This window comes from Macaca nemestrina, chromosome 17, assembly GCF_043159975.1.
Source record: "Macaca nemestrina isolate mMacNem1 chromosome 17, mMacNem.hap1, whole genome shotgun sequence".
Taxonomy (NCBI): Eukaryota; Metazoa; Chordata; class Mammalia; order Primates; family Cercopithecidae; genus Macaca; species Macaca nemestrina.
In genome coordinates this window covers 37,551,952-37,578,038 of record NC_092141.1, presented here as the reverse complement: position 1 = coordinate 37,578,038, position 26,087 = coordinate 37,551,952, and the positions used below count along the sequence as shown (strand labels likewise).

The 26,087-nt window shown below is 51.6% G+C and overlaps 1 protein-coding gene across 1 annotated transcript; it reads right to left on the bottom strand.

Annotated features, from left to right (window-relative positions):
• Window positions 1–1,794: 1,794 nt before the first annotated feature.
• LOC139359518 (TBC1 domain family member 3B-like) lies at window positions 1,795–12,918 on the bottom strand. The gene is made up of 14 exons (XM_071082637.1): window positions 12,765–12,918; window positions 11,276–11,348; window positions 11,031–11,113; window positions 9,701–9,740; window positions 9,127–9,212; window positions 8,574–8,676; window positions 8,135–8,244; window positions 6,838–6,886; window positions 6,193–6,313; window positions 5,422–5,516; window positions 4,960–5,025; window positions 4,390–4,489; window positions 3,879–4,031; window positions 1,795–2,901 (listed from the first exon to the last, which is right to left on the bottom strand). Exons 2-14 carry the CDS (start codon window positions 11,345–11,347, stop codon window positions 2,432–2,434), a joined length of 1,548 nt encoding a protein of 515 aa, XP_070938738.1. The 5' UTR covers window position 11,348; window positions 12,765–12,918; the 3' UTR covers window positions 1,795–2,431.
• Window positions 12,919–26,087: the final 13,169 nt, after the last annotated feature.

The following is a 26,087-nucleotide window of genomic DNA, read 5'->3' as shown; positions in this document are numbered from 1 at the left end:
CCTCCTCCAGGCAGCTCAGTTTATACTTGTCCATGCAGAGAACCTGGATGGCGCTGAGGTGGACACAAGCCTTCAGCTCCCAGTAGACACTCTGGGCTTCCTCCCACACCTCCCTCCAGCCAGGGCTCCTGTGCTCATCTGTCTCTGCCAGTGCCCAGCACAGGCGTGGCACAGAGGAAGTGAATGGACTGATTTGAACACATCATTCTCAATTCTCCTTCCCCGCTCAAGCCCTGCAGCTAGCCCATCAGCGAGTCCTGGAGGCTCTGCCTCCAAAATACTGCCTATCCCATGTCCAAACACGTCTCACCACGTCCACTGCTACGTGCAATTCTGTGTGTGTGGAAATATTTCCACAAAATTGGAATGAGCAGGTCACAGCCGCGCCTGAAGGCATGGGCCGGGGAAATGTGCCCTCGCCTTGTTATTCTATCCTGGCCCACCCAGCTGAGGATGGGGGACCTGCCACCACTCTCCTGGCAGTTCCAGACTCCTGGGAGCCAAGAGGGGAGGACCCAAGAGTGTTTTCAGCGACCTGGCTGACCTGGTCATCAGTCACTCCCACCTTGGCCTAGGCCTCTACATGGCACAGATCACAGCTCATTCCAACCTGGCATTGCACTGGCCTGTGCCGTGTCCTCAGGGTCACATCCGTCTCCCAGAAGCCGTGCGACCCTGGAAAACCCATGAACCTGTCTAACAGTCAGGTTCCTCCTCTGTGCATTAACAACGACATTGACGCCTGCTTTGCGGGGTGCTGGGAGGGTAGAGGGAGGTGTACGCTGGAGAGTTCCCCGAGGGCAAGGCCTGGCTCTGCATCACTCTCTGTCATATCCTCAGAGCCTGGAGCTGGCCCAGCATGTGGCCACCAATCCCTAAGAGTTGGATTTGATCCGTCAGTGTTGAAGGCAGGGGATAGAGCTTCGACAGACCCCCTGTGTCCTGTCTTCTTTATCTGCAGCTTACTCATCCTCTCCCCTTTCACATGCACCCTGCAGAGCAGGTGTTCACTGAGCTTCCACAAAATTCATTAGAGCAGCTGATGGATACTGGGGCCTGGATTCACTGTCAAAGTGTTTCTCAAAGGGTGATCTCCAGAACACCATGGAAAACTCATTTGCTGTATAAGTTTGAAAACCCCTGCCCACAGGTCTCCCCTTGTGTACAAGCAATCAGCTCTACCATTCAGCCCAGGTGTGTGTTTGCTGGACCATCTGGAGGAAGCTGAGGAGACATGAGCTGAAGGCAGAGGGTGAGTCCGAAGTGGGATCTTGGGACAAGTATGAGAAGTTAGGCAAAAATGGGAGAATTCCAGCCTTAATAACCTTAGATAATAGTTCACATTATTATTTAGTTAACAGGATTGTACCCTGTACCCACATTAAATTGCTAATTTTTTTTAAGAGGGGAAGTCTGACTCGGTCACCCAGGCTGGAGTGCAGTGGTGCAGTCATGGCTCACTGCTTTCTGGAACTCATGGGCTCCAGCAATCCTGCCTCAGCCTCCTAAGTGGGACCATAGGCACCCGTCACCATGCCAGGCTAGTTTCTTTGACTTTTCTCTAGAGACAGGGTCCACCTGTGTTTCCCAGGCTGGTCCCAGACTTCTAGACTCAAGTGAACCTGAACGTCCTGCCTCGACCTCTCAAATTGCTGGGATTACAGGTGTGAGCCACCACACCCAGTCTAAATTTCTTATGTGCCATGGGACTGCAAAACGTCATTATTAGGGGCAGCTGGAGGGAAGGTATAGGAGGCCACTGTAGTGCCTTTTCAATCTTTTATATCTAAAATAATTTCAACAGAAAACATTTATTTTAAAACATGAAGGGGTTAATCGTCTATGAGTTGAAAATACAAAGGCAGGCACACGGTGTTGTGGGAATTCAGAAAGCTGGTCACACGGCTGGGGGTGCTGGGAGGGGCTGGGCATGGTTGGCTTTGTGATCTGGGGGCTGGTGTGTTCCATCTGTGAAGGTCTTTCGAGCTGCACACTTTCTTAATCAATTTTCATAAGTTTAACAAAAAATAAAACGAGGACGTGAAGCTGGCTTGGGTAGTTAAGCCTCGGGAAGTTATGGGGCCATGAGCCCTGCCCCAGATGCTTCTAAAAGGCTGGAGGGAAATGAGAATTTTCCAAGTAGAGGTGCAGAGGCAAGGCCCTGAGGTGGGAGTGCACTGCTACTCGTCCCTAGCTGTTAAGGAGCCGTCCTGGTTGGAATCAGTGCTGGGTGCAGGGCAGGGCTGGAAGTCCATGTCCACATTGTGGCTCAGTGCAGTGAAAGCCAATGTCACCCCTCCGCAGGGTGTTCTGCCTGCCAGCAGGTGGCCAGCTGGTCTTCCTGGGATACGGTGCCATTGAAGAAATTGGGTGCAAGTCTCTTGTCCGTAGACGGGGTGCCCTGTTGTAGTGGGATATCTCCTGGCCTCCCTCAGTCCTGATGGGCCTGGGCAGGGCCTGGTGTCAGGGTCCCAGCGGGCTTCTCGAGCTGGCCCTGTCCCACAGTCCCGGGGCTGTCCAGGACACATTCAGAAGGAACACGGACCCAGCAGCTCTGTTCGAAATCATAATGGGGGAACCAAGGGCCCCCTACATCCAGGTCCGTCGGGAGCTGGGGCATCGAGTTCCACTCCAGGAATCTCCAGGAACCCTGAGGTCTTCCCTGAGCCGGGGCCGGGCTGGGCACATCCTGAGTGCCCACAGGGTAGGTGTCTTCCCGGACAGCCCCACCAGGACAAGATGTGGAAGAACAAGGTGCCCATGGTGGGGAAACTAACCAAATGGGCCGCTGGAACCGGGCTGGTGGGCCTGGAGGGGTCTGCCTGTCCCCCTTGCAGAGGGTCGTCCTGCCACTTGAAGCCGGCACAGGCCTGGGTGTTAAGGACCCTTGCTCGGGTTTGGCTGAAAGGAAAACAGACGTGGTCAGCGTCTCTAATGAGCCCATGCAGGCCTTTCCCGGCCAGGCCCCACCTGCCTGGGTCTCTGGAGTCCTCAGGGTCTCTGTGTGGCCCCGTGGTCTGACACTGAGGACGCGCCTGTAGTGTGCTGATCCCAGAGGGAGGGGGGTGTGCTGCCTGGCATGGGGAAGCTATGAGGGCATGACAGGTAGCTCCTAGGACTGCCCCCAGGGTTCGGACTGGCTGGGGGCTTCCTACCACACACCCTCGTCCCAGGGCTCTTGGACCAGGGATATAGCCCCCAGTGAGAACTCAGGTGGGAGGGGACTTGGATGTCACCCAGCCCCTTGTCACCTCACATGGGGACCCATCTCCACAGTGGGTGATTGGACCTGGACGTGGGTCACCCTCTGCCTTCCTGGGCTGCCCAGTCCATGCCAGGACTGACCGTTCCCACATCTGCCTGAATTCTGGGCTCTGGCTCTCGCCCGAGGTCCCGCCTGTGCCCTCTCCATGAATGCTCTGGGGCCAGGGACACCCGATTCCCTTGTCTCCCTGGCTCAAGGTTTGTTGTCCTGGAAACCTTGGAGGAGCGTGCAGGAGTGAGGGGCCTCTGCTGCTCTCTGAGGCTGTGGGTGCTTGCAGGGAGGGGTGGGGTTTCCCACAAATGGGTCTGGCTCCTTTAGTGCCCTTGAGGGTCCTGTGATGGGGAGACAGAGACACTGTGGAATGTGGGAGGGGGCTTGTTGGAGGGTCATGCCCACATCGCCCTCTTGCGTGCACATCACATCCAGTACACACGCACTGAGCGCCTGCCGTGAGGACCGGTGGCCTCCTGTACTTTCTCAGAGTCCAGGAGGAAGAGGAGGAAGAAACGGTAAAGAGGAAGGACCAGGGAGTAGGGTTGTGGGTTTCGGGCACTCCCCCACTATTGACTGCCCCAGAGGGTGACATGGGAGGGGACATGGCACTGGAGCCCACCTGGGGGTGGCAGGTCCCCTTGCTTCCTTGTTAGTTTCTTCGTAGAGGCCCTAAGATGCTTGAGCACAGAGTCATCATCCAACTCCCAGGTGTGAAAGAACAGGTTCCGAAACCGTGCCCACAGGCCAGACCTGGATGTCTTCATGAGGCGCTCTAGGGACAGGGTGGACATCAGGCCAGGAGAATTCCCTGGGAGGGAGCACAGCTGATACCCCGTGGCCACTTCAGGCTCCCACTAGGCGATGCGGGAATCTTTTGTGGCCACCCCAGTGGTTCGGATGTGCACAGGAGACCGTGGCTGGGGGAAGTGGGTAGGGAAGTGCTCACAACATTCATCTGGGTCATGTGGGGGATGGGCTCGGTGTCTCTGTGCCCTGCCCAGCCCACCTGGCCAGACCTCCCTCTGGGCCAGAACAGAGGATCATGAGGACAGTGTGAGGAAGCTGCCCTCGGGTAAGTCAGCGTCTGACCCCAGGGCTCCCCAGGCCCCACTGGGCACACGGAGACTTACTCCTCTGAACTTGAAAGGTGATGCTTGTCATCGGCATCAACACCTGTTCTCCTTCCAGCAAATACACGTCCCACAGGCGCAGGATGAGCCCAAGAGAGATCTGTGGGGATAGCAGGTGTGGGAGACTGTAGCCCTTCCAGGCTGGGGCTGGTGGCTCGAGCTGAGCCCACTGGGGCTTCAGTCCCCAGAGTCAGTGACCTTCCCCATGAGGGTTTCCTGAGCCCTCCAGGACGCTGGGTCAGACAAGGTCTTGCAGCTCCTCATGGGGGGCACTCATTGGACTGGGAGTGTGGCTCCTGGAGAGAGGGGCTTGCTCAGGGCTTGAGGCTTCCCTGATCCCTCCCAAGTCAGGTCTTGGCCCAGTCTGCCTATAAGGCTGGTCCTGAGCCCCAGTCATTGCCCTGGGATGACCCCTCTTGGGCAGAGGGTTTGGTTTGGGTGTCCTGTGAGGGCCCTCCTGTGGGTGGAGCCTCCTGTGGGCTGTGGGTGAGCCAGATCCCCTGGCTGGGGAAGCAGGGCACTGCAGGGCAACGAGGGTCCCTGAGCCAGGGTCTCCCTGTGCCTTCTTACCCCGTCATTCAACATCTGGAGAAGCCAGCCTAAGGAGGAATCCTGCGCGCAAAGACCTTCCTTGTCCTGATGGGAGGAACAGAGGTGCTCAGGGCCCCCTGGGCTGCCCTAAAAACCTCCCTCTTGCAGGGCCTCTGAAGACCCTTCCCCTAGTGCAGAACACTGGGCGGTGTCCAGGGCTCCCCACAACACCGTCCCCTTCCCACACTCCCGGTGGACACACTGCCCTTTGCCCTGCTCTGCGGGAGCTGGGCCCCCATCCCTGTGCCTCTGTCTCCTCCAGGGCAGGAAAGGAATCCAACTCCCACCCCATGGAGAACCCGAAGTTCCAGGTCAGGCCCTGGCTGGACTCAGCCAGTCACCAGCCCCACCAGGGGCTCCAGTCCCCGTTCCTCCAGCACCACGGGAGGCAGAGTCTCTGGGGAAGAGCCCAAGCTTGCTCGCCAGACGCCATAAACTCACCAGATGCCACCTGGTCTTGTGTTGTGACATGGGTACCACATGCTCCTGATGGTCTTGGAGGCCCTGGACTGTCCCGCCATTTGGGCTGTGGAATCCTGAGAAGCCCCAAGCCCATCAAGAAATCAGAGCCTTCCCCCAAGATGTGGAGCCATCAGCAGGAAGAGCTGGGCAGCTGGAGAGGACCTAAAACCTGGAAGCCTTTCACCCTCCCATCTGGTGACCCACCATGCAGCTTTTGCCCTGGGGACGTGGGGCAGGAACATCCCCTGGAGCCTGGCTGAAGGTTCCCCTGGACGCCTCCTGGACCAAGGTGCAAAAAGGGCAAACATGACTTGAGGCCACCACACGGCAGCCAGAGCAGGGTGGGTGCTGGGCTCTTGGTCGTCTCCTGGAAGTGAGTTCAGGCCAGGGGACACAGGTTGGGGAGATGCTGCCACCTGGGATTGGTCGGCCCATTCATGGGCACCAAGGGCAGCAGGATTCTCAGGGATTGGAGAGTCAGCTGCACAATCAGATCCAGAAGGCGTGGCAGCAGGACACAGAGGGTGGCCACGGGGAGGATGAGATGCCCTCCGCTGATGGGGATGAAAGGTGTCTGACTTCGGCTTTGGGGTCAGCCGTGGACCCCTGTGGGACCCTCAGCAGGACATCCTAAAGACTCCCAAGGAGCTGGCCAAGGAAGGTGCCTTCGCTGAAAGCTGAGATCATCTGGCCAGGGTGGCCATCCCTGGGTCTGACTGCATGAGGTCCCTTGGGCACCTGTTCACTTACCCTGCAGGGAGTGCCTCTCCCTGGCCAGCAGCTGCACCAGTGCCCAGAATGCATCCTCCTCAGGCAGATAAAGGAGGAACAAGGCCGCAATGTGGCTCAGGTCCCTGCAGTAGCCCACCTCCTGCAAGAGCCAGAGTCACCGTGAAAGGACATCACCTGGGAGGACTGAGGTCACCTGGGAGGACTCATGTCATTGGAGAGGGCAGAGGTGACTGGGGAGGCTTCCTCTGATGAAGAGGCTTCCTCAGGATGCAAATTCATTTCATGACAAGTGCCAAGTCCATCAGGCACTTCAGCACCTTGTCCAAACTGTCTCCTGATGGCACCATCCTGCATGCGACCCTGCCAAGCTCCTGGGCTTTGGGGCAGCCCCAAGAGGAGGGCATCATTTCTTGTTCTGAGAAGTGGTGGTCAGACCCAGGTGACACCAGGAGTCCAGGCCCCGACTCCTTTGTGTCTCAGCTTGACCCCTTGAGACCACCCCCTTGCTTGGAGGTTCATGCCAGCAGTGAGCTGGAGTCCTACCTCCTATATCCTGGTGGCTCACAAATACTAATTTTAAAAGAAGCAGCGACACCCCCACCAGAAACCCACTCCTGTGAACAGGGAAATACTGCCCAGGAACGTACTGCCGGGAATACTCACCGGATTATACTCCGAATATGCCAGGAGGATGTAGAATAGTTCCCGCTGCCTAGGAAACAGAGAAAGGAGGCTTTTGTTTGTTTTGTGCAGATGCCGTTAGTTTCACTTTGTCTACAAAGCCTAACAACAAATCCCATTTCAGGTTCAGATGATTCACCAGATAATCAGTGAGCTCTTCAGGGCCTTTGACTTTGAGGAAATGTTTCAGTAAAATCCACATCTGTGACATGCAGATAGCCCAGTTGTACAGTGACTTGCCTGATCCTTTTCACTCTGAATGATTTTCTTTATTTATTTTCAGTTTGCAGACACGCCAGTTCAGCCTTTGGGTGTACAGTTCCTCCACGGTTGTAAACCAATGGGCAGAGTCTCCTGGCGACCGCTCCAGCCCCTCCTGAAGTGACTCCTTCATCTTCCAAGTCTCCAGGGTGGCCCCTATGCACCCAGCCTCTCCCTGATCCCTCAGCCCCCGGCCACCCAGACTGTTTCTCAATCCCTATGGTTTGGCCTTTTCCAGAATGGCCCAGGAATGGGAATCCTACGTGGTAGCTTATTGGGTCTGGCTTCTTTCCCTCAGCAAAATGCATCTAGGATCCACCCGCATTCGTGCGGGCATCACTGGCTCATTCCCTTTTCTCACTGGGTCTTCCGTTTGAAGGGAGGACCAGCCTTGCTCTCCCCATTCCCATGTTGAAGACTGTCCCCAAAGGCTCCTTGTGTGAGTGATGATGAATCAAGCAGCGGACGTGGCATGCAGGTTTCATGTGGACATCAGTTTTCAAATCAGTGGGTTCAATATTTGTGATACTTTGGGGACACGTGGTTCAAGTCCATTGAGCTTTGTGAGTCACTGCCAAACTGGCTGCCAAAGTGGCTGTGCCATGTCCTGTTCCCAGCAGACCAGGATGACAGTTTCCAGGACCCCTAATTGCCCCAGCATTTGGTGCTGTCAGTGTTGCCTGGAGAGGCTCATGGGCCCTCCATCCTGCCACCCTCCCGTGAGTCCTACCATGGGTCCCCGTGGGTCCGGGAGAGCACCTTTCACCATTGTGCATGATTTTGTTTGCTGCCTTCTGTCTCCTCAGGATCCTCCTGGGTTCTGGCCCCACATGTTCCAGTCTGGCCCAGGGCTTGGAACCAGGTGCTCAGTTCATGGTGCCGGCTGCTCCCTGGGTCAGGGGAGGTCTTGGCAGCTCTGTCATCCCTCCTGGGTGACCCTGGCCTCTTCTCCGGGGAAGCCCCCATCCCTTTCGTTCACTCCATCTCTGTTGAGACCCTGTGGCTCCCATAGGCTTACTTGGTTCCGTATCGATCCCTGAAGAAGATGTGAGTCCTTAATGTCCTGCTCATGTCCACATCGATCTGGTGGATGTGTTCAGATGACCTCTTGCCCTTCTCCTTCATGACCTGTAGGGCAGGGCCAAGAGGAGGAAGCAGCCTCAGAACGGATGGAAGACTCCCGGCCCCAAATGGCAGTCAGCCCACAGTCAGCACTCCGGGAAGGAAGGAAAGCAGGAAGGTTTCCTTCTGCACAAAGCTGCTTTTTGGCTTGTTACTGAAGCCGGGGAGGGTCACCAGAGCCGAGTTTGTCTGTGGCGACTATGTCACCGTCCGTGCCCGGGATGTGCATCTGACCATCCTACCCACCCCCCAGCCTGGGCTTGATGCTCCCTCCAGCTGGAGACCTGAGCCCCTGACACGGCCTGTCCTGTTTGTCGTGCTCTGGCTGAGTGTACCTTGTATGTTCTGGGGTTTTTCGACTTGACTTCCTGTATGTTCAGCAGGACTGACCACACTTGGCCCCGGATGTTCATAGGAATGCCCTTATATACTCGATCTCTCAGCTGTGGGCAGAAAACAACCTGGTGTCACAGGCCACGGGGCGACCCCAGTGAGGACCAGAGCCCGAGGATTCTGGAAATGGTTGGTTTTGGCCCCATGATTCCTCGTTAGAGGTGACATTAAGCTGGGACACAGTCTCCCTTCCCAGGATTGAAAGAGTGGATAGACACTCAGAGACGGGACTCTGATCTGAACATTTTCCTTCCTTTGGGTCACCAGGGCATCCCTAGCCTTGAGCTCCGGGTGGTCCCAGCCCTAGATTCAGATTCCCTCCCGGCAAGGTGACGCTTGCACAAACAGGCAGGCAAATCACCGACCAGGCCTGCAGTCCTCTGGGTGAGGACAGTGTGCCACCCGCCCTCTGAGAGGCTGACGGTGCCAGGCCACAGCCATGGGTGCCCATCCCCTGTCTCTGCAGAGTGGTTCCCGGGGCCTCTCCCTCCACACATTACCTTTTCACTGTTCTTATATGTCTCCCAGTGTCCCAGCATTTCCATCCACTTGCTCTTTCGTGTTATCTCCCGCCGCATTTGCTGTCAAATGAGGAATGTTGGAGTTAGGGGAGCTGCCAGGCTTCCCAGAGCCGCCCGTGGATGCTGTATCTTGGGCTCTGGATCCCTGGTGGACCCAGCTGGAGAGAGCCAGGGAAGGGCAGACCCTAAGGGTTGAGAGCCTTTGAGCAAATAAGCGCCAGTGGGCTGGCTTTGGGACCCCGGGACGTGCCATCCTCAGGCCACAGACACACCAGTCTTAGGTCAGGTCCCAGCCTCTAGGTGGGGTCCTGACACAGGCGGGCAGCCACCCCCAAGCCACAATTGTGGTTCTCACTTTGGAATCTTATCAAGCTGCCAAAGTTACAGCAACCTGCGGTCAGTTCCAGCAGGGAGTGCTGCCCCTCCCAGGGACATCGTGTTGCCCTCACCCGCCACCATCCAGGCCAGCTGCCTCCTCTGCCTCACTGACCACCCGCCCAGTCCCCACATCCCTGGTTCAGCCCCCTCCCCATGCATCAGGCTCTTACCTTCGCCTCCCGAGCAGTGGCAGGAGGCAGCTCTGTCTCACTGTAAGACAACCCAGGCAGAACTGAGGACCTGCACAGGGCCTGGAGCTACCCGAGACTGGGACCCAACCCCCAGAAAGGACAGGCTATATCCCTATCTAGCTCAGGGCTCAGTCCAGGAAAAGACACAGGGAAGGGAGGACAAGGACCTTCCTGTGGGGCTGACTCCCAGGAGGGGCAGGACCTGGGAGAAGAAGGAGTGCGGGGCCAGCCTGGCCGGGGTTACTGGGGCCCCTGGTGTGGGGGGTGGTCAGGCTGCACAATGGGGCTGCCCGTCCTGGACTGGAGGTGGTGCTTTCTGCTGGAGCTGAGAAAGGTCAGGCCTGAGGTGGGATGGGGGCTGCCCAGGGTGGGCGACTGGGCCCTGACAGGAGTCCCTCAGGGAGTGACCACATCACACCACCAGGGTCAAGGGAGCCTGCCCTGAGACCTGCCCGGTGTACTCCTGGTCTACCAGGGGCCCATCCCACTTAAAAGCCCCAAGGCCCTTGCAGGTTCTGACTCCCAGTTTCCACCTGCCTCTCCCTGCACCTGACCCATACACCCTGCCTTTCAGAAGTGGCACGGCTCATCAGCTCCCTCCCACCCTACCTCCCCCGGGATCCTCTGTCTCTCCATCCTATGAACCCTAAGGGATGGACTCCTGGCTGAGCTCCTCTTACATGGCCCCAGGTCCTTTCCCAGCACCAGACCCAGGGTCTCTAGCCACAAGCCCTGCTGCCTCCCTGGCCTCACCATGATATACCCAGAACGGGGCCCTGCCCATCTCCTCCCCCATTCTCCTAGGGCCACCGCTCCCATCGTTCCCATACCTTTCCCCCTTCCCCATGGGGACAGTGAGGGCTGTAGCTCTAGGGAAATGAGGGAGGACAGGGGCAGGTGGGCCCTCAGAGACCTGCTGGACAACAGCCCTGAGGCTGGGCCAGGCGTCCCCTCACCCTGTAGCCACAACCCTTGGATTTCACTGGCGTTGTTTCCAAGTAGACATGGCCAGACCCTCAGGCTAGCCCGCTTCTCTTGTGCTAACTTGGGGACAGAACTGCTGAGAGTCCAGGGGCCTGACCTAGCCCAGTCTCCATTCCCACCCGCTCCCTAGATGGGCCCCGCACCTCTGGCCTAACAGCAACCTCGGGCTGGACCTGCAGGGGAGTTAGGGAGGAGTTCTGACCCTGGAAAGGAGGTTGGCCTGACCCGGCGAGGCAGTCCTGCCTCAGAAAGGCCTTTCTGAAAGCAAACCCATCCCTGAGCTGAGACAGGTGCTTCAGGGGTGAGGGGAGCACAGAGGACTCACTGCACAATCCCAAAGCGATCAATGTTGTTGTAGATTCCAACAGGCTCAGGCCCCATGTCCTCTGGCAGCCCGGCTCGGTGTCCCTGTAACCCAGAGGGAGGTTTGGTGAGGGGTCCAAGGCAAAGGGTGCAAGGGCCTGGGGGTAGTGGCCACCCGTGCCCACTCTGTGCTCCTAGGGAGCCCAGGACCCTTTGACCAGGGCGCACTGGAAGAGGCCTCCCTCCAAGGAGCAGACCGACCTGTACCTTCTCATAGTTCATGATGATATTCTCTCGCTCCTGTGCCCGCAAACTATCTGCATCCTCTACGATTACCATCCTGTGAGACAAAATCATCTAAAAGTTACATTGTACTTGAGAGCTTCGGAGAACACCTGAACCGTTCCCGCCAGGCTCCCAGATGCTGGTTGGCTGCGTAACCCCCATTCCACCAGTGCCCCCGGGTAAGAAGGCGCCAGACCTAGTGTCCCACACATGCATGAGTCTCTGCAGTCTCCAGTCCCAAGCAGGGGTGGGCATCATCCCAAGGACTTGAGGACAGTGCGACCTCGACAGAGAGTCCCATCATCCCCAAATGCCATGAAATGGGGACACACCTGCCCCAGCAGGTTGAATAGTGTCCACCTGCCAAGGGTGAAGGGCCCATGATGGGCTATTCCAGGGATGTGGAGGGAGACTGAGGTCAGTGACCAGAGGTCGCTGTACTATCGGCCTCCTGGGATGCTCAGGGACCACAGAGATGTCCAGTTTCCTACAGGGAACAAGATCTCTCCTGACTGCTCTGTTCTTCTCCACTCATCACTTTGGCTCCCGTGGCTGTTGAGTCTGAACAGTGAAGCCACTTAAGGAATAATGCCAGTTGAGCAGGAGGGTGTTCGGTTTGGGGGATGAAAATCATCTATTGTGCTAGGGGAAACCCTCACTCGGGGAGGGACTGGACTCCACCATTCTGAGCTGTCCCTACAGGAGGGGGCTTCATTTTCCCAGGTCGCTGAGGAAGGACAGTGGGTCCTTGGTCCCAGAGAACACCTGGATGGACCATCCCTCCTGGGAACACTTGGGGTAAAAGGAGGGCGAGGCCTCAAAATGACCAGACAGAGCAAGAAATATGTGGAGAGAACCCTAGTGCCCGGACCCCTTTGAACAGAAGAGAAGATAGTCTCCCCCCAGCCAGCCCTCCAGGGCTCCTTCATTTTCCACAGCTACCCAAAGACAGAAGGTTCCCCAGGACAAGGGACCATGTGAGTTCAGTGAGGCCCACAGCCACCATCAGGACCCAGCTTAGGGCACAGAGGTGTTCTGAGGACCCTCCTATTCCCCCACCCACAGTGGATCTATTCCAGTGGCTTTGCCAGGGCCAGGCTCTGCCCCATCAGGATGGGAAACCTGGGAAGACTTGGGATCTAGGGCAGGGAGGTCACAGGGTTCAGGCCTGAATTCCAGCACAGCGTACGGCAGGGCTGAGAGCAAAACCCAGGGTCCTGTCTGGATTCCCAGGCCGGTAACCGCCTCTCTGACCCCAGACGTCTCACCTGTCGAATGGGTACACTAGGGAACAGCACTCACTCTATGAAGCCACCATGAGGACGAAAGAGCCAATCGTCTACAGTAGAACGGGCGACCGGTGAGTGCTCAGGGATGACCCTCCTCGGTAGCTGCCCAGAGGCCAACACCACCCACAGCATAGCCACTGTCCCCAAGTCAGCCTGGAGGGAAGAGAGCAGGTCGCACTCACCTGATTCCGATGAATCAGTTGGCCTGCGTTATGCCTCTCAGGTAGAAAACCTTTGAGTCCACAAAACTGGTCCCAGATACCACTGTGCGTGTGTAGCTGATACCACTGTGCGTGGGTAACTGCCGTAGAACACAGAGGCAGGCCGGAGAGCGGATTGGTGCTAAGCACCAGTGACATTCTGAGGTCATGGCACGCATCACAGTGGGGCCTTGCCCGGGTCAGCAGGGCCCAGAGTCAGGGTCCTCCGCTGCCTGAGGCGGCCACATGCCTGCCTGCAATGTGTTTGTGTGCATGCGTGCACACCTGTACATGGGTAAACACATCTGTGCACGTGTGTGTGCCTTCTCTGGCCAGGCCTGGCTGCCCCATTCATGTGTGCACCCAGTTCCTCATCACTGTCACCCCCGAGGCCCAGGACCAGTATCAGAGCATCCACAGGTGTTCCCTAACCTCAGCCCTCCTCGCCCAGGGTGGTGTGGGATACACATAAGGATGGAGGGAAGTGACCACTACTGTTGAATCTCAGAATACAAATGCTACTACTATTACTTAATGGTATTTTCGTGTCTCTAATGGTATCTTTTTTTTAAATTTCTGATATTTTAACTGGGTATTTCTCACCATGACCCTTGAATGTTCTAGCTAGAGGATTCTGTGGGGAAAGTGCCAGGCACACAGTAGGGCCTCACTCTATTCCAGACATGTTATCTAAAATCTGGTTCATCTGTCCTTCCTGCCAGGGCCTAGGGGATGCCAAATTCCAGGGTCCAGAAAGAGCTTGGGATAAAATGAAGCTTCAAGGGGTGAACTTTGACCTGGACTCAGTCTGCCTGTGCCACTCAAACGGAGTCTCAAGTCCCAAGATAGGGCGTCCAGATGCCTCAATGCAGGGACCTCTGATTGACACCTGCTCCCCTGTACTCATTAGCAACCTCACCCACCCTACTCTCAAAGCACACTTGGCCGGGAGCTCTGCATCTGTGGATTCAGCAACAGCAGATGGAAAATATTCAGAAAATAAATTGCATGGTTATGTCTCTACTGAATATGTGCAGACTTTGTTCTTGTCATCATTCCCTAAAGAATACAGTATCACAACCATTTATGTAGCATCCGCATTGTATTACATATCATAAATAATCTAGTAATGGTCTAATGTCTACTGGAGGATGTGCATAGCTTTTATGTAAATACTAGGCCATGTTATATCAGGGACTTGAGCATCCATGGATTTTGGCATCCCCGGGACCCTAGAACTAATCCTCCATGGATACCAAGGGACAATTGTATAAACTCACTGAGGAAGGCTGCTCATTGGAGGAAGGGCCCAGGTCAGTACAGACAGGGACATCATCCCTGGACTACTGTCCATCCATCCAACCATCCATTCATCCATTGCCACCACCCTCTAGTGCTGTCCCAGTGACAACCCTAGCAAGTGGAGACATTTAAAAAGACCGGCCCGGCCGGGCACGGTGGCTCAAGCCTGTAATCCCAGCACTTTGAGAGGCCGAGGCGGGTGGGTCACGAGGTCAGGAGATCGAGACCATCCTGGCTAACATGGTGAAACCCCGTCTCTACTAAAAATAGAAAAAACTAGCCGGGCGTGGTGGCGGGCGTCTGTAGTCCCAGCTACTGGGAGGCTGAGGCAGGAGAATGGCGTGAACCTGGGAGGCGGAGCTTGCAGTGAGCCGAGATCGCGCCACTGCACTCCAGCCTGGGTGACACAGCGCGAGACTCCGTCTCAAAAAAAAAAAAAAAAAAAAAAAAAAAAGACGGGCCCATGTTGTCCAGCTTTGAGGTCTTGGAAGAAGTTACACCAGTGTGAGAATAGGGGGTCAGTTTCCTCCAGGATCCAAAGAGCGTATCAGGGCCCCTTGGGATGAGGAAAGGGGCGCGGCCTCTCCAGCAGCCACACGGGCTGCAGTAGGATGGGGCTGGGGCTGGCCCTGTTTATCACTTGGCCCTCATCATGGGAACAGAAAGACCAGGAGGCAGAGGAGGAACATGGGGCAGCTGGTTGCCTAAGCAGAAGGCACCTCAGGGAAGGGGTTTTAGTTTGTTTTCACACTGCTGTAAAGAAATGCTTGAGGCCGGGCGTGGTGGCTCACACGTGTAATCTCAGTACTTTGGGAGGCCGAGGCGGGTGGATCACCTGAGGTCAGGAGTTCAAGACCAGCCTGGCCAACATGGTGAAACCCCGTCTCAACTAAAAATACAAAAAATGTTAGCTGGGCGTGGTGACGGGCGCCTGTCATCCCACCTACTTTGGGAGGCTGAGGCAGGAGAATCCCTTGAACCTGGGAGGCAGAGGTTGCAGTGAGCCTAGATGGTGCCATTGCACTCCAGCCTCAGTGACAAGATTGAAACTCTGTTAAAAATAATAATAATAATAAATACTTGAGACTGAGTAGTTTATAAAGGAAAGAGGTTTAATTGACTCACAGTTCAGGGAATTACAATTATGGCAGAAGGCGAAGGGGAAGCAGGCACCTTCTTCACAAGGCGGCAGGAGGGAGTGAGTGGAGAACGAGGAAGTGCCGCACTTTGAAACCATCAGCTCTCCTGAGGGCTCCCTCACTCTCAGGGGAGCAGCACGGGGGAAACTATCTCCAGATCCAATCACCTCCCACCAGGTTCCTCCCTTGACACAGGAGGGATGAGTTTTGGGTGGGGACACAGATCCAAACCTATCAGGGTCTCAGCCTGTCTTGCAGGTCCCCGGGGCTGAGGCTGAGTACAGATCTGCTGGCCCTGCTCTACAGCACCGGGGGCTCTGCCTGTGCGCCCCCATCTGCTACTTCCTGGGGTGGTGGCTGCTTCCTGAAGAAGAGGTTGGATCTGCTCTCCTACCCACCCCTCTCCAGGGCCTTGTGGTGCCCTGGCCACATCCTCCCAGGGTAAGGGCAGGAAACTGGGCTCCTTGCCCTTCTTGTTGCTTGGGTGACCATCCTGGGGTCATTTGTAGGCCCCATCACTGTTCCTCCTTCTAAATGGAGAGCATTTTGGCAAATCTTCCCAGTAGAGGCCGGGGGCTCATCCCTGTTATTTGTTCTAGCTTGGTAAAGCCAGGTGAAGACATCTGGGCAAGCAGAAAGTAGAGTGGCCCCCAGGAAGGGTGGGTGGAGGGTGCTAGCCTTTGGGCTTGCCTGGATCAGCGTGTGAGGGGGCAAGATTATCAGCAAGTAGGGTTGTCAGGGCTAACATCAGGAGGCAGTAATAATGCTGGTGGGGGGACGGTGGTGTGGCTGGCTTGGTGTGGGGCATGAGAGCCAAGGTTTGTCAGCTCGCAGAGAGGCGCCTGACCCACGGACTAGCGGCTGCGGAACCCAGTGGTTGCCCTTAGTTCCTGGATCCTGGGAGACTTCTGGAACCTGGGCCTGGGGCAGCCTAGGGGTGGAGGTGGTGGGTGACATGGGTAGGGGTCTCTGCCTCTCTCTTTCAGTAAGAGGGAGAACCAAGAAAGGCACTGAAGCATGGTCTGCAGAGAAGGCACTTGTGCAAACACCAGGAGAATGAGGGGCCTGAGTTGTCTTCATTTCTCCTAAAAACATGCATTCTCTCCCAGGACACCCTGGTGAGGGCATGAAGCACAGGGTGTGTGTGTGTCTGTGTGTGTGTGTGTAGGTATATGCATGCGTATGTATGTATGTATGTGCATGTGTGTGCGCAGGTATGTGCATAGGAATGTATTTATGTATGTGCATGTATGTGCGTGTGTGGGCGTGTGTGTGCGTGCGTGTGTGCATGTGTGTGTGTTGCAGGGCTTTACAGTGGACAGGATGTGGGAAGACAGCTGCAGTTCCAAGCTGCAAGTTTTTCTGATAGAATGGTTAAGATTCCCTGGACCACAGAAAGAGTGTTTCATTTGCACCCATTTTTATTAGCATTTAAATCTGCATTATTTGTAGCAGGTAAACCTTATGTTGCTTAACTATTTTTAGAAAGATTTACACCAGCAGTCCCCAAACTTTTTGGTACCAGAGACCAGGTTTCTTGAAGACAACTCTTCCATGGACCCGGGAGAAGGGGAAGGGATGATGCGGAGATGATTCAAACCCATTACATTTATTGTGTGCTTTATTTCTATTATTATTTCACATATATTTCTATTATTATTTCATTCCATCTCTCCACCATCTGTGGGCTAACAGGCTGTGTTAGTTTTCTAGGGCTGTTTTACAGGACCACAGACTGGGCACCCTCAACAACAGAATCTTACTGTCTCACAATCCTAGAGACCATGAGTCCACCATCAAGGTGTCAGCAGGGTGGGTCCCACTGAGGCTGTGCAGGAAGGCTCTGTTCCAGGCCTGTCTCTTGCTGTGTGGGTGGCCGTCTTCTCCCTGTGACTCTTGGTTAAAGGTGACTCTGGTACGGGCTCAGAAGAGGAGAGCTGGACAGAATGTCGGTAGCATATGGAGGGGGTCAGGCCTGGTGTCTCATGCCTGGAATCTTAGGACTTTGGGAGGCCAAGACGGGAGGATCACTTGAGGATGAGACTTCAAGACCAACCTGGCCAACATAGGGAAACTCAGTCTCTTAAAAAAATAAAAACATGGACGGGAAAAATCATCCAGATGAAGTTTCAGATGGCAACGAAGAACATGTTATTGGAAACTGGAGGAAAGGTGATGCTTGTCATAAAGTGACAAAGAACTTGGCTGCATTGTGCTCCTAGTGTTTTCTGGAAGGCAGAGCTTGCGAGTGATGAACCTGAAATTTGGCAGAAGAAATATCTAAGCAAAGTATTGAAGGAGCAGCTTCATTCTCTTGAATGTTTCTAGGAAAATGAAAGAAAAGAAGAATGATTTAGAGACAGAATTTAAAATCAAAAGGGAAGCAGAACTTAAAAACTTGGGAAGGTTCTAGCCTTCTCAGCCTGTCCATATTGAGCAGATAAGAAAGTGTGTTTGGGAGAGAACATGAGGGTGTGGGTCAGGAGGCCTGCATGGATCAGGGCTGTGATCTTCACCAGGACAATGGAAGAGGGACCCTGAAGGCAGTTTGTAGATCACTCAGGCTGCACTCTCATCACAGGCCTATGGTGCCAGGGCACTGACAGCAGTACGGTTTCCAAGGAAGGCCCTGGGGTGCCCTGAGGACCTTGGGGCTTGCTGCCCAGCACTCCCTGACGTCACTGGTCCCCACATTCTGGTGTGGCACTCCTTGACTCCTCCAAGTGTTGCTTAATGGGCTCCTGTCCAGGGGAGAAGTGATGTCCCCCCTCCAGGGGACACAGGCAGAAAACCCTTCGGCAGCATCCATGTGGTGCTAATTCTGCAGGTGTACAGATTTTGCTTTTCTCTTATAGAAATGGTGGAGTCAATGAAGAAAGTAGCAGGGATGGATGTGGAGCTGACAGCTGAAGAAAGAAACCTCCTCTCTGTTACATTTAAGAATGTGATTGGAGCTAGAACAGCCTCCTGGAGAAGAATCAGCAGCCTTGAACAGAAAGAAGGAAACAAGGGAGGAGAAGACAAGCTAAAAGTGATTCGGAAATAGCGGGAAATGGTGAGACTGTTGTACAATAGTCCCCCTTATCCGCAGTTTTAGTTACCAGTGGTACAGTACAATAAGATATTTTGAGAGAAAAAGAGATTATGTTCATATAACTTCTATTAGTGTATGTTACAGTTGTTCTGGTATTAATCTTTTACTGTGCCTGGTTTATAAATTAAACTTCACCAAGTCTGGTATGTATAGAACAAAACATAGTATATATCAGGCTTGGTATTATCCATGGTTTCAGCATATCCACTCGGGGGTCTCAGAATGGATCCCTCTCAGATAAAAGGGAACTATTGTATTTTCAAGAAAAATGATGAGTGGTTTGGGTTAACTTTGTCCCATTCTTCTTTTTATTGAAAGACTCAGGTTTATTTTTAAATCCAATATCGTAGTTTTCAATCTTTGGGTTTTATACAACAGAAATTATCTGGGGGAAGGAGGTTGCTGTTACCTGAATATGTCCTAATTTTTGCCTTTTATTTTTATGGTTTTAGAAAATGTCTCTGAAAAGGGAGGCTTGTTTCTTTCGAGTGTCTGGCTTAGTTCTCAGGCTTATGTCTCTCAGTAATTTGGCCATAGGGATTGGCATTTGAGGTCACAGCCTAGTGCTCAGATGACTGCATATATAGTACACATTTTATATCTTGGAAGATTTTTGTCTTTTGGTCATGTAGATTAGGCTACAGAATATTTCAGGGCAAAGGCGAATATCTTTTTCTCCTGGAAGCTGCAGTAGTGGGCAAAAAAGTGAGATCCTGTCCCTAAAAATAAAGTTGTAAGCTGGGATTGATGTTACCACTACCATGAAATATTTTGGGTCAAAGAATTTCGATGACCAATAGACAAGTTTTGTGTCCCAGAGGAATGAGGAAGTGAGAAAGCTGAAAGAGGTGAAGAAAGAAGTCCATGAGCTACACTGTGGGACTTGGGCTAGCTACGAAAGGGAGCAGGAAGCAAAGAGAGCAACTGATACTTTGGGAGAAGATGTGAAAAGTTCAAGTCTGGATGTCTTAGATGAGAAACATGCGAAAGAAAGAAAGAAGGAAGGAAGGGAGGAAGGAAGGAAGACAGGAGGAAAGGAGGAAGGAAGGAAAGAAGGAAGGAAGGAAGGAAGGAAGGAAGGAAGGAAGGAAGGAAGGAAGGAAGGAAGGAAGGAAAGGAAGGAAGGACAGAAAGAAAGAAGAAAGAAGGAAGAAAGGAAGGAAAGGAAGGAAGGAAGGGAGGGAAGGAAGGAAGGAAAGGAAGGAAGGAAGGAAGGGAAGGAAGGAAGGAAGGAAAGGAAGGAAGGAAGGAAGGAAAAGAAAGAAAGAGAGAAAGAGTGTAGATGTCTTGATGAGTCCCTAAATAGAAACAAGAAGAGAAAAGGAACTAAAAGACGAAGCCATGGGCCAAGAGTGGAGCATTACAATGTAAGACTTCTAGGATGGAGCAGCACAGTTAGGGATACGGACAAGTGCAAGTCTTGGAGTAGAAAGCACAGAACTCTGTTGACTGGAATGTGGCCACACCATACCTTGGTGTGATCTCAGGTATTGGATAGGTTGGCTGAATGTGGGAGAGGGGCCTAGAGATCTATTGATGACAGAAACTGAGAAATAGAATGTAGAATATCGGCTTGTAAGGAGGAAGGGTTTGGAGTAACAGGAGAGGAGTCACTGAGTATGTGAAGAGCTAGGAGAACATGGAAACCTTTCGTCTCCTACAGCAGTCTCTATTTGAAAAGCCATCAGGGAGATAGTTGATTCAGAAAATAGTTTTGCTTAGCTAAGATAAGGATGCAATTACGGAAGAAAGGGTAAGCAAATGTTTTACAGTGGAAAGGAGGTTCCAGGAGCGTGAGAGGAACCTAGAAAGGTCCAACAGTAGTGCCAAGAGTTCATAGAAAATAGGAAGCAAGTGGCCGGGCACAGTGACTCACGCCTGTAATCCCAGCACTTTGGGAGGCCGAAGCTGGTGGATCACGGGGACAGGAGATCAAGACCATCCTGGCTAACATGGTGAAACCCCGTCTCTACTAAAAATAGAAAAAAAAATTAGCCAGGCATGTTGGTGGGTGCCTGTAGTCCCAGCTACTCAGGAGGCTGAGGCAGGAGAATGGCATGAACCCAAGAGGCAGAGCTTGCAGTGAGCCAAATTCGCACCACTGCATTCCAGCCTGAGAGACAAAGTAAGACTCCATCTCAAAAAAAAAAGGAAAAAAAATACGAAGCAAGCTGGGTATATGCGTTTAGAGGTGCTGTACATTTTCAGCATTATAAATGAATAGAGATGAGTGACAATAGTTTTTTGGTCCATAGATTTTTGGTAGACTAGTTTTGGATCTCTTCCACTAAAGGGATTGCTTGTTGAACGTTGTTAGGAATGTAAGTACTGAAGGCAGACTGCGTGGGTTTGAATTTTATTCTGTCCCTTGCACCCTGTCTGAGTTCAAATCCTAGCTCTGCTTATTAAGTTCTTTTAAGGGGATGATCTTTGAGCAAATGTTGAGCTTCTGTTTTCCCAAGTAAATGGACACAATAGTTGCTACCTTGTGAAGGATTCGTGTAATTTACCAGCATTTACCAAGTAGCATCGGTCTTCAGTTTTAGTCGTTGGTGATTCTGTAGTTGGATTGTGAGGCGGTGCTGGGGTGGGAGGTGGTGTGTGCCTGTAGCACTTAATTGCAGGCAGAAAAGAAAAGATACTTTTGATAACCCAGAGGCAGCTTTTCTCTGCTTTTGTGTCAAAAGAGAAGAAGGGAGTTTGGAGTGGGATAGGAATTCCCTTTAATACAAGCTCTCTTCCACAAAACCAGAGGTAGATAGAATGTGTAATAATTCACAGAATTTCTAGACTGAAACACTCTGATTTTTTACAATTTATTTTTTATTTTTTCAGGTTGAGACAGCTAAAGTTAATCTGTGGGGACGTTTTGGATGCACTGGACAGCAAGGTTTTCTATTACAAAATGTAGGTTCTATACTAGAAAGGAAAATGTAAGATTAAAAGTTGGCCTTTTTAGAATCATGACTTTCTTCTATGTAGGTTTCCAACTTTTATTTAAAAATAATTGTTTAATGTTAGAAGGATAGTTGATGTTGGAATAAAAAGATGGTCAGGCTATTATAAAAATGCATTAGCTTTTGCTTTAGTTATTTATATTCTTTTGCTTTCATGGGACCTATCTCATTTTCCTCCCCCAAACAGCCACACATTGCACAGTGCTGGCTGAATGTTTCATGCAGAAAGTTTATTTTATGATTAATACACTTGTGCCACTTCTTGGAACCACTTGCTTGTTTAATTCTAGTCTATCAAGTGATAATTTTGTTGATATTTAGAGGTTCCTCACGTAATTTCGGTGGGATTTTTGGTTATATTTAATAAGGAAAATAATATGAAATGTCTCACCAAAAAAAAAAAAGAAACAAAGTCAATTATTCCTGAGAGTGTTTAAAATTATTGAAGTACACTTGTTAATTGTTAGTGTAGAACCTACATTTCATAATAGAAAACCTTGGACTTGCCAGTGGTAGCTGCTGGAATGAGGTGTCTGTTCAGTACATCCAGAACGTCGCCTCAGATTAACTTTACCTCAGTCTCAACCTGAAAAAATAAAAATAAATTTAAAAAAATCAGATTGTTGAAGTCTAGAAATTCTGTAAATCATTACACATTCTATCTACCTCTGATTTTGAGGAAGAGAGCTCAGTATTGAACAGAATTCCTTCCTCTCTCCCAACTCCCTTCTTCCCTTTTGACACAAAAGCAGAGAAAAGCTGCCTCTCGGTTATCAAAAGTATTTTTCCTTTCCGCATGCAATTATGTGCTAAACACACACACACACCACCCCCCACCCCAACACCCCCGCACAGTCCAAATACAGAATCACCAATGACTCAAACTGAACACTGATGCTACTTGGTGAACGCTGGTCAATTACATGAATCCTTCACAAGGTAGCAACTATTGTGTCCATTTACTTGGGAAAACAGGAGCTCAACATTTGCTCAAAGATCATCACCTTAAAAGAAGTTAATAAGTAGAGCTAGGATTTGAAGCCAGGCAGGGTGCAAGGGACAGAACAAAATTCAAACCCAGGCAGTTTGCTTTCAGTGCTTTCATTCCTAACAACGTTCAACAGGCAATCTCTTCAGTGGAAGAGATCCAAAACTAGTTAAGATACCACAAATCTATGGACCAAAGAAACTCTTGCCATTCATCTCTATTCATTTATAATGCTGAAAACGTACACCACCTCTAAGGGCAGATACCCAGTTTGCTTCCTTTTTTTTTTTGAGATGGAGTCTCGCTCTGTTGCCCAGGCTGGAGTGCAGTGGCAGGACCTCGGCTCACTGCAACCTCCACCTCCCAGGTTCACACCATTCTCCTGCCTCAGTCTCCGGAGTAGCTGGGACTACAGGCGTCTGCCTCCATGCCCGGCTAATTTTTTTTCTATTTTTAGTAGAGATGGGGTTTCACCGTGTTAGCCAGGATGGTCTCAATCTCCTGACCTCGTAATCTGCCCATCTCGCCCTCCCAAAGTGTTAGGATTACAAAGACGTGAGCCACCGCGCCCTGCCTTTTTTTTTTTTTTTTTTTTTTTTTTTTTTTTTGGTATCTTTGGTTGGTTGTTTGTTTTTGAGATGGAGTCTCTCTCCGTCGCCCAGGCTGGAGTGCAGTGGCGCCATCTCTGCTCACTGCATATCCGCCTCCTGGGTTCATGCTATTCTCCTGCCTTAGCATCTGTAGTAGCTGGGACTACAGGCTCTCGCCACTACGCCCGGCAATTTTTTTTTTTTTTATTTTTTTTATTTTTAGTGCAGACAGGGTTTCACCGTGTTAGCCAGATGGGTCTCAATCTCCTGACCTCGTGATCCGCCTCCGTGGACTTCCCAAAGTACTGGGATTGCACCACGGTCGACCTACTCATTGTTTTTTAAACAGAACAGAACGTATCAGAGTGGGACAACACCATTGCACAGTGCTGGCTGAATGTTTCATGTAGAAAGTTTAGCCGGGCGCGGTGGCTCAAGCCTGTAATCCCAGCACTTTTGGAGGCCGAGATGGGCGGATCACGAGGTCAGGAGATCAAAACCATCCTGGCTAACACGATGAAACCCCGTCTCTACTAAAAATACAAAAAACTAGCCGGGCGAGGTGGCGGGCGCCTGTAGTCCCAGCTACTCGGGAGGCTGAGGCAGGAGAATGGCGTAAACCCGGGAGGCGGAGCTTGCAGTGAGCTGGGATCGGGCCACTGCACTCCAGCCTGGGCGACTGAGCGAGATTCCCTCTCAAAAAAAAAAAAAAAAAAGGAAAAAGAAAGTTTATTTTGTGATTAATACACTTGTGCCATTTCTTGGAACCACCTGCTTGTTTAATTCTAGTCTCTCAAGTGATAATTTTGTTGATATTTAGAGGCTCCTCAGTTAATTTATGTGGGATTTTTGGTTTTATTTAATAAGGAAAATAATGTGAAATGTCTAAGAAAAAAAAGACGCAAAGGCAATTATTCCTGAGAGTGTTTAAAATTATTGAAGTACACTTGTTAGTTGTTAGTATAGAACCTACATTTCATAATAGAAAACTTTGGACTTGCCAGTGGTAGCTGCTGGAATGAGGGGTTTGTCCAGTGCATCCAGAACGTCGCCTCAGATTAACTGTAGCTCAGTCTCAACCTATACAAATAAAAACAAATTAAGAGAAAAATCAGATTGTTGAAGTCTAGAAATTCTGTAAATTATTCCACATTCTATCTACCTCTGATTTTGAGGAAGAGAGCTTAGTATTGAACAGAATTCCTTTCCCTCACCAAACTCCCTTCTTCCCTGTTGAAACAAAAGCAGAGAAAAGCTGCCTCTGGGTTATCAAAAGTATCTTTTCCTTTCTGCATGCAATTAAGTGCTACAGGCACACACCACCCCCTACCCCAGCACCCCCTCACACTCCAAATCCAGAATCACCAATGACTAAAACTGAACACTGATGCTGCTTGGTAAAGGCTGGTCAATTGTATGAATCTTTCACAAGGTAGCAACTATTGTGTCCATTCACTTGGGAAAACAGAAGCTAAGACATTTGCTCAAAGATCATCTCCTTAAATAAACTTAATAAGCAGAGCTAGAAATTGAATCCAGGCATGGTGCAAGGGACAGAAGGAAATTCAAACCCAGGCAGTTTGCCTTCGGTACTTACAATCCTAACAAGGTTCAAGAGGCAATCCCTTTAGTGGAAGAGATCCAAAACTAGCTAAGATACCAAAAATCTATGGACCAAAGTATTGTTATTCATTTCTATTCATTTATAATGCTGAAAATGTACAACACCTCTAAAGGCACATACCCAGTTTGCTTCCCTTTTTTTTTTTCTTTTTTTTTTGAGAGGGAATCTCGCTCTGTTGCCCAGGCTGCAGTGCAGTGGCAGGACCTCGGCTCACTACAAGCTCCGCTTCCCGGGTTCATGCCATTCTCCTGCCCCAGCCTCCTGAGCTGGGACCACAGGGGGCCGCTACCATGCCCAGCTAATTTTTGTGTATTTTTAGTAGAGACGGGGTTTCACCATGTTAGCCAGGATGGTCTCGATCTCTTCGACCTTGTGATCTGCCCATCTCGGCCTCCCGAAGTGCTGGGATTACAGGCGTGAGCCACTGCACCTGGCACATTTTATGTATTTTGCACACATTGTTTAGCCATTGAACTTTTGATGGATAGTAGGAATGACCGTGGCCCCTCCAGGCAGGGCATGGAGCACAAGGCCCTCCTTTATGGGCTGGACTCACTAGTGGACTGCTTACCTGTGACTCACCTCCCAGGCTCAAGCTGATGCTAAGGTGTTGATTTGCTGGAACTCTGAGCAGTGCCTGTGTCTCCTTGGGCTCTGGGAGAGTTTTTCTTTTAGCAGTATTTTACGGAGATATTGTCTAGGTAGAGGAAAATGTAGACCCTGGTTTTCTGTTTGAGTGTTGTTTTGTTTTGTTTGGTGACAGGGTCTTGCTCTGTCACCAAACCTGGAGTGCAGTGGTACGATCATAGCTCACTGTGGCCTCAGCCTCCCAGGCCGAAGCAGTCTTCCTGCCTCAGCCTCCCTGTAGCTTGGACTACAGGCGTGCACCACCATGCTCCACTCATTTGGTTGATGTTTAGTAGAGACAAGGTCTTGCCATGCTGCCCAGGCTGGTGTCAAACTCCTGGGCTCAAGCAATCCTCCCACCCCAGCCTCCCAAAGTGCTGAATTAGAGATGTCAACCGCTGCACCCAGCCTCGGCCTATTTTTAATGGAGGTAAACACCTGTGCGACCACCACCCAGAACCAGATCCAGCGCATTTCCAGCCTCTTTAAGACTCCTTCGTGCCCCTCCCAGTCAGTGACCCCCAAGGGTGATGCCATTCTGACCTGTTGTTCAACTTGACTCGAACGGAATTCTCACAGCGTGTGTCTGTTTGGATCTGGCTTCCGCTCAATTGCGAGGCCCATTCCTGTTTCCTGTGGCCCAGCTCCTTATTATTGCTGAGGGCCACTCTGTTGTATGAAAACCAAGATTCATTTCTCCTTTCTCCTGTTGGTGACCATTTGCATTGTTTCCAGCCTGGGGCTACGGTGAGTAAAGCTGTTCAAAACAGACAAACATGTTTTCCTTTCTCTTGGCTAACTTTTTAGAAGTAGAAAAGCCAGAACACAGACGTAGATATTTGACTGTATTACAACTCACCAAGCAGTTTTTCTTTCTTTTTATTTTTTAATTTTTTGAGACAGTCTTGCTCTGTTGCTCAGGCTGGGGTGCAGTGGCGTGATGACACTTCACTGTAGCCTTGTCCTCCTGGGGTTGAGTGAGCC

Excerpts from the sequence above, each read along its gene's own strand:
- LOC139359518 (XM_071082637.1), bottom strand. The coding sequence starts at position 11,347 with ATGGTAATCGTAGAGGATGCAGATAGTTTGCGGGCACAGGAGCGAGAG. Across the intron at positions 8,677-9,126 it reads AAGAACAGTGAAAAGGTAAT|AGATCGAGTATATAAGGGCA; the intron begins GTGTGGAGGGAG and ends CCCACAGCTGAG. Across the intron at positions 5,517-6,192 it reads GGAGAGGCACTCCCTGCAGG|GATTCCACAGCCCAAATGGC; the intron begins GTAAGTGAACAG and ends GGGGCTTCTCAG.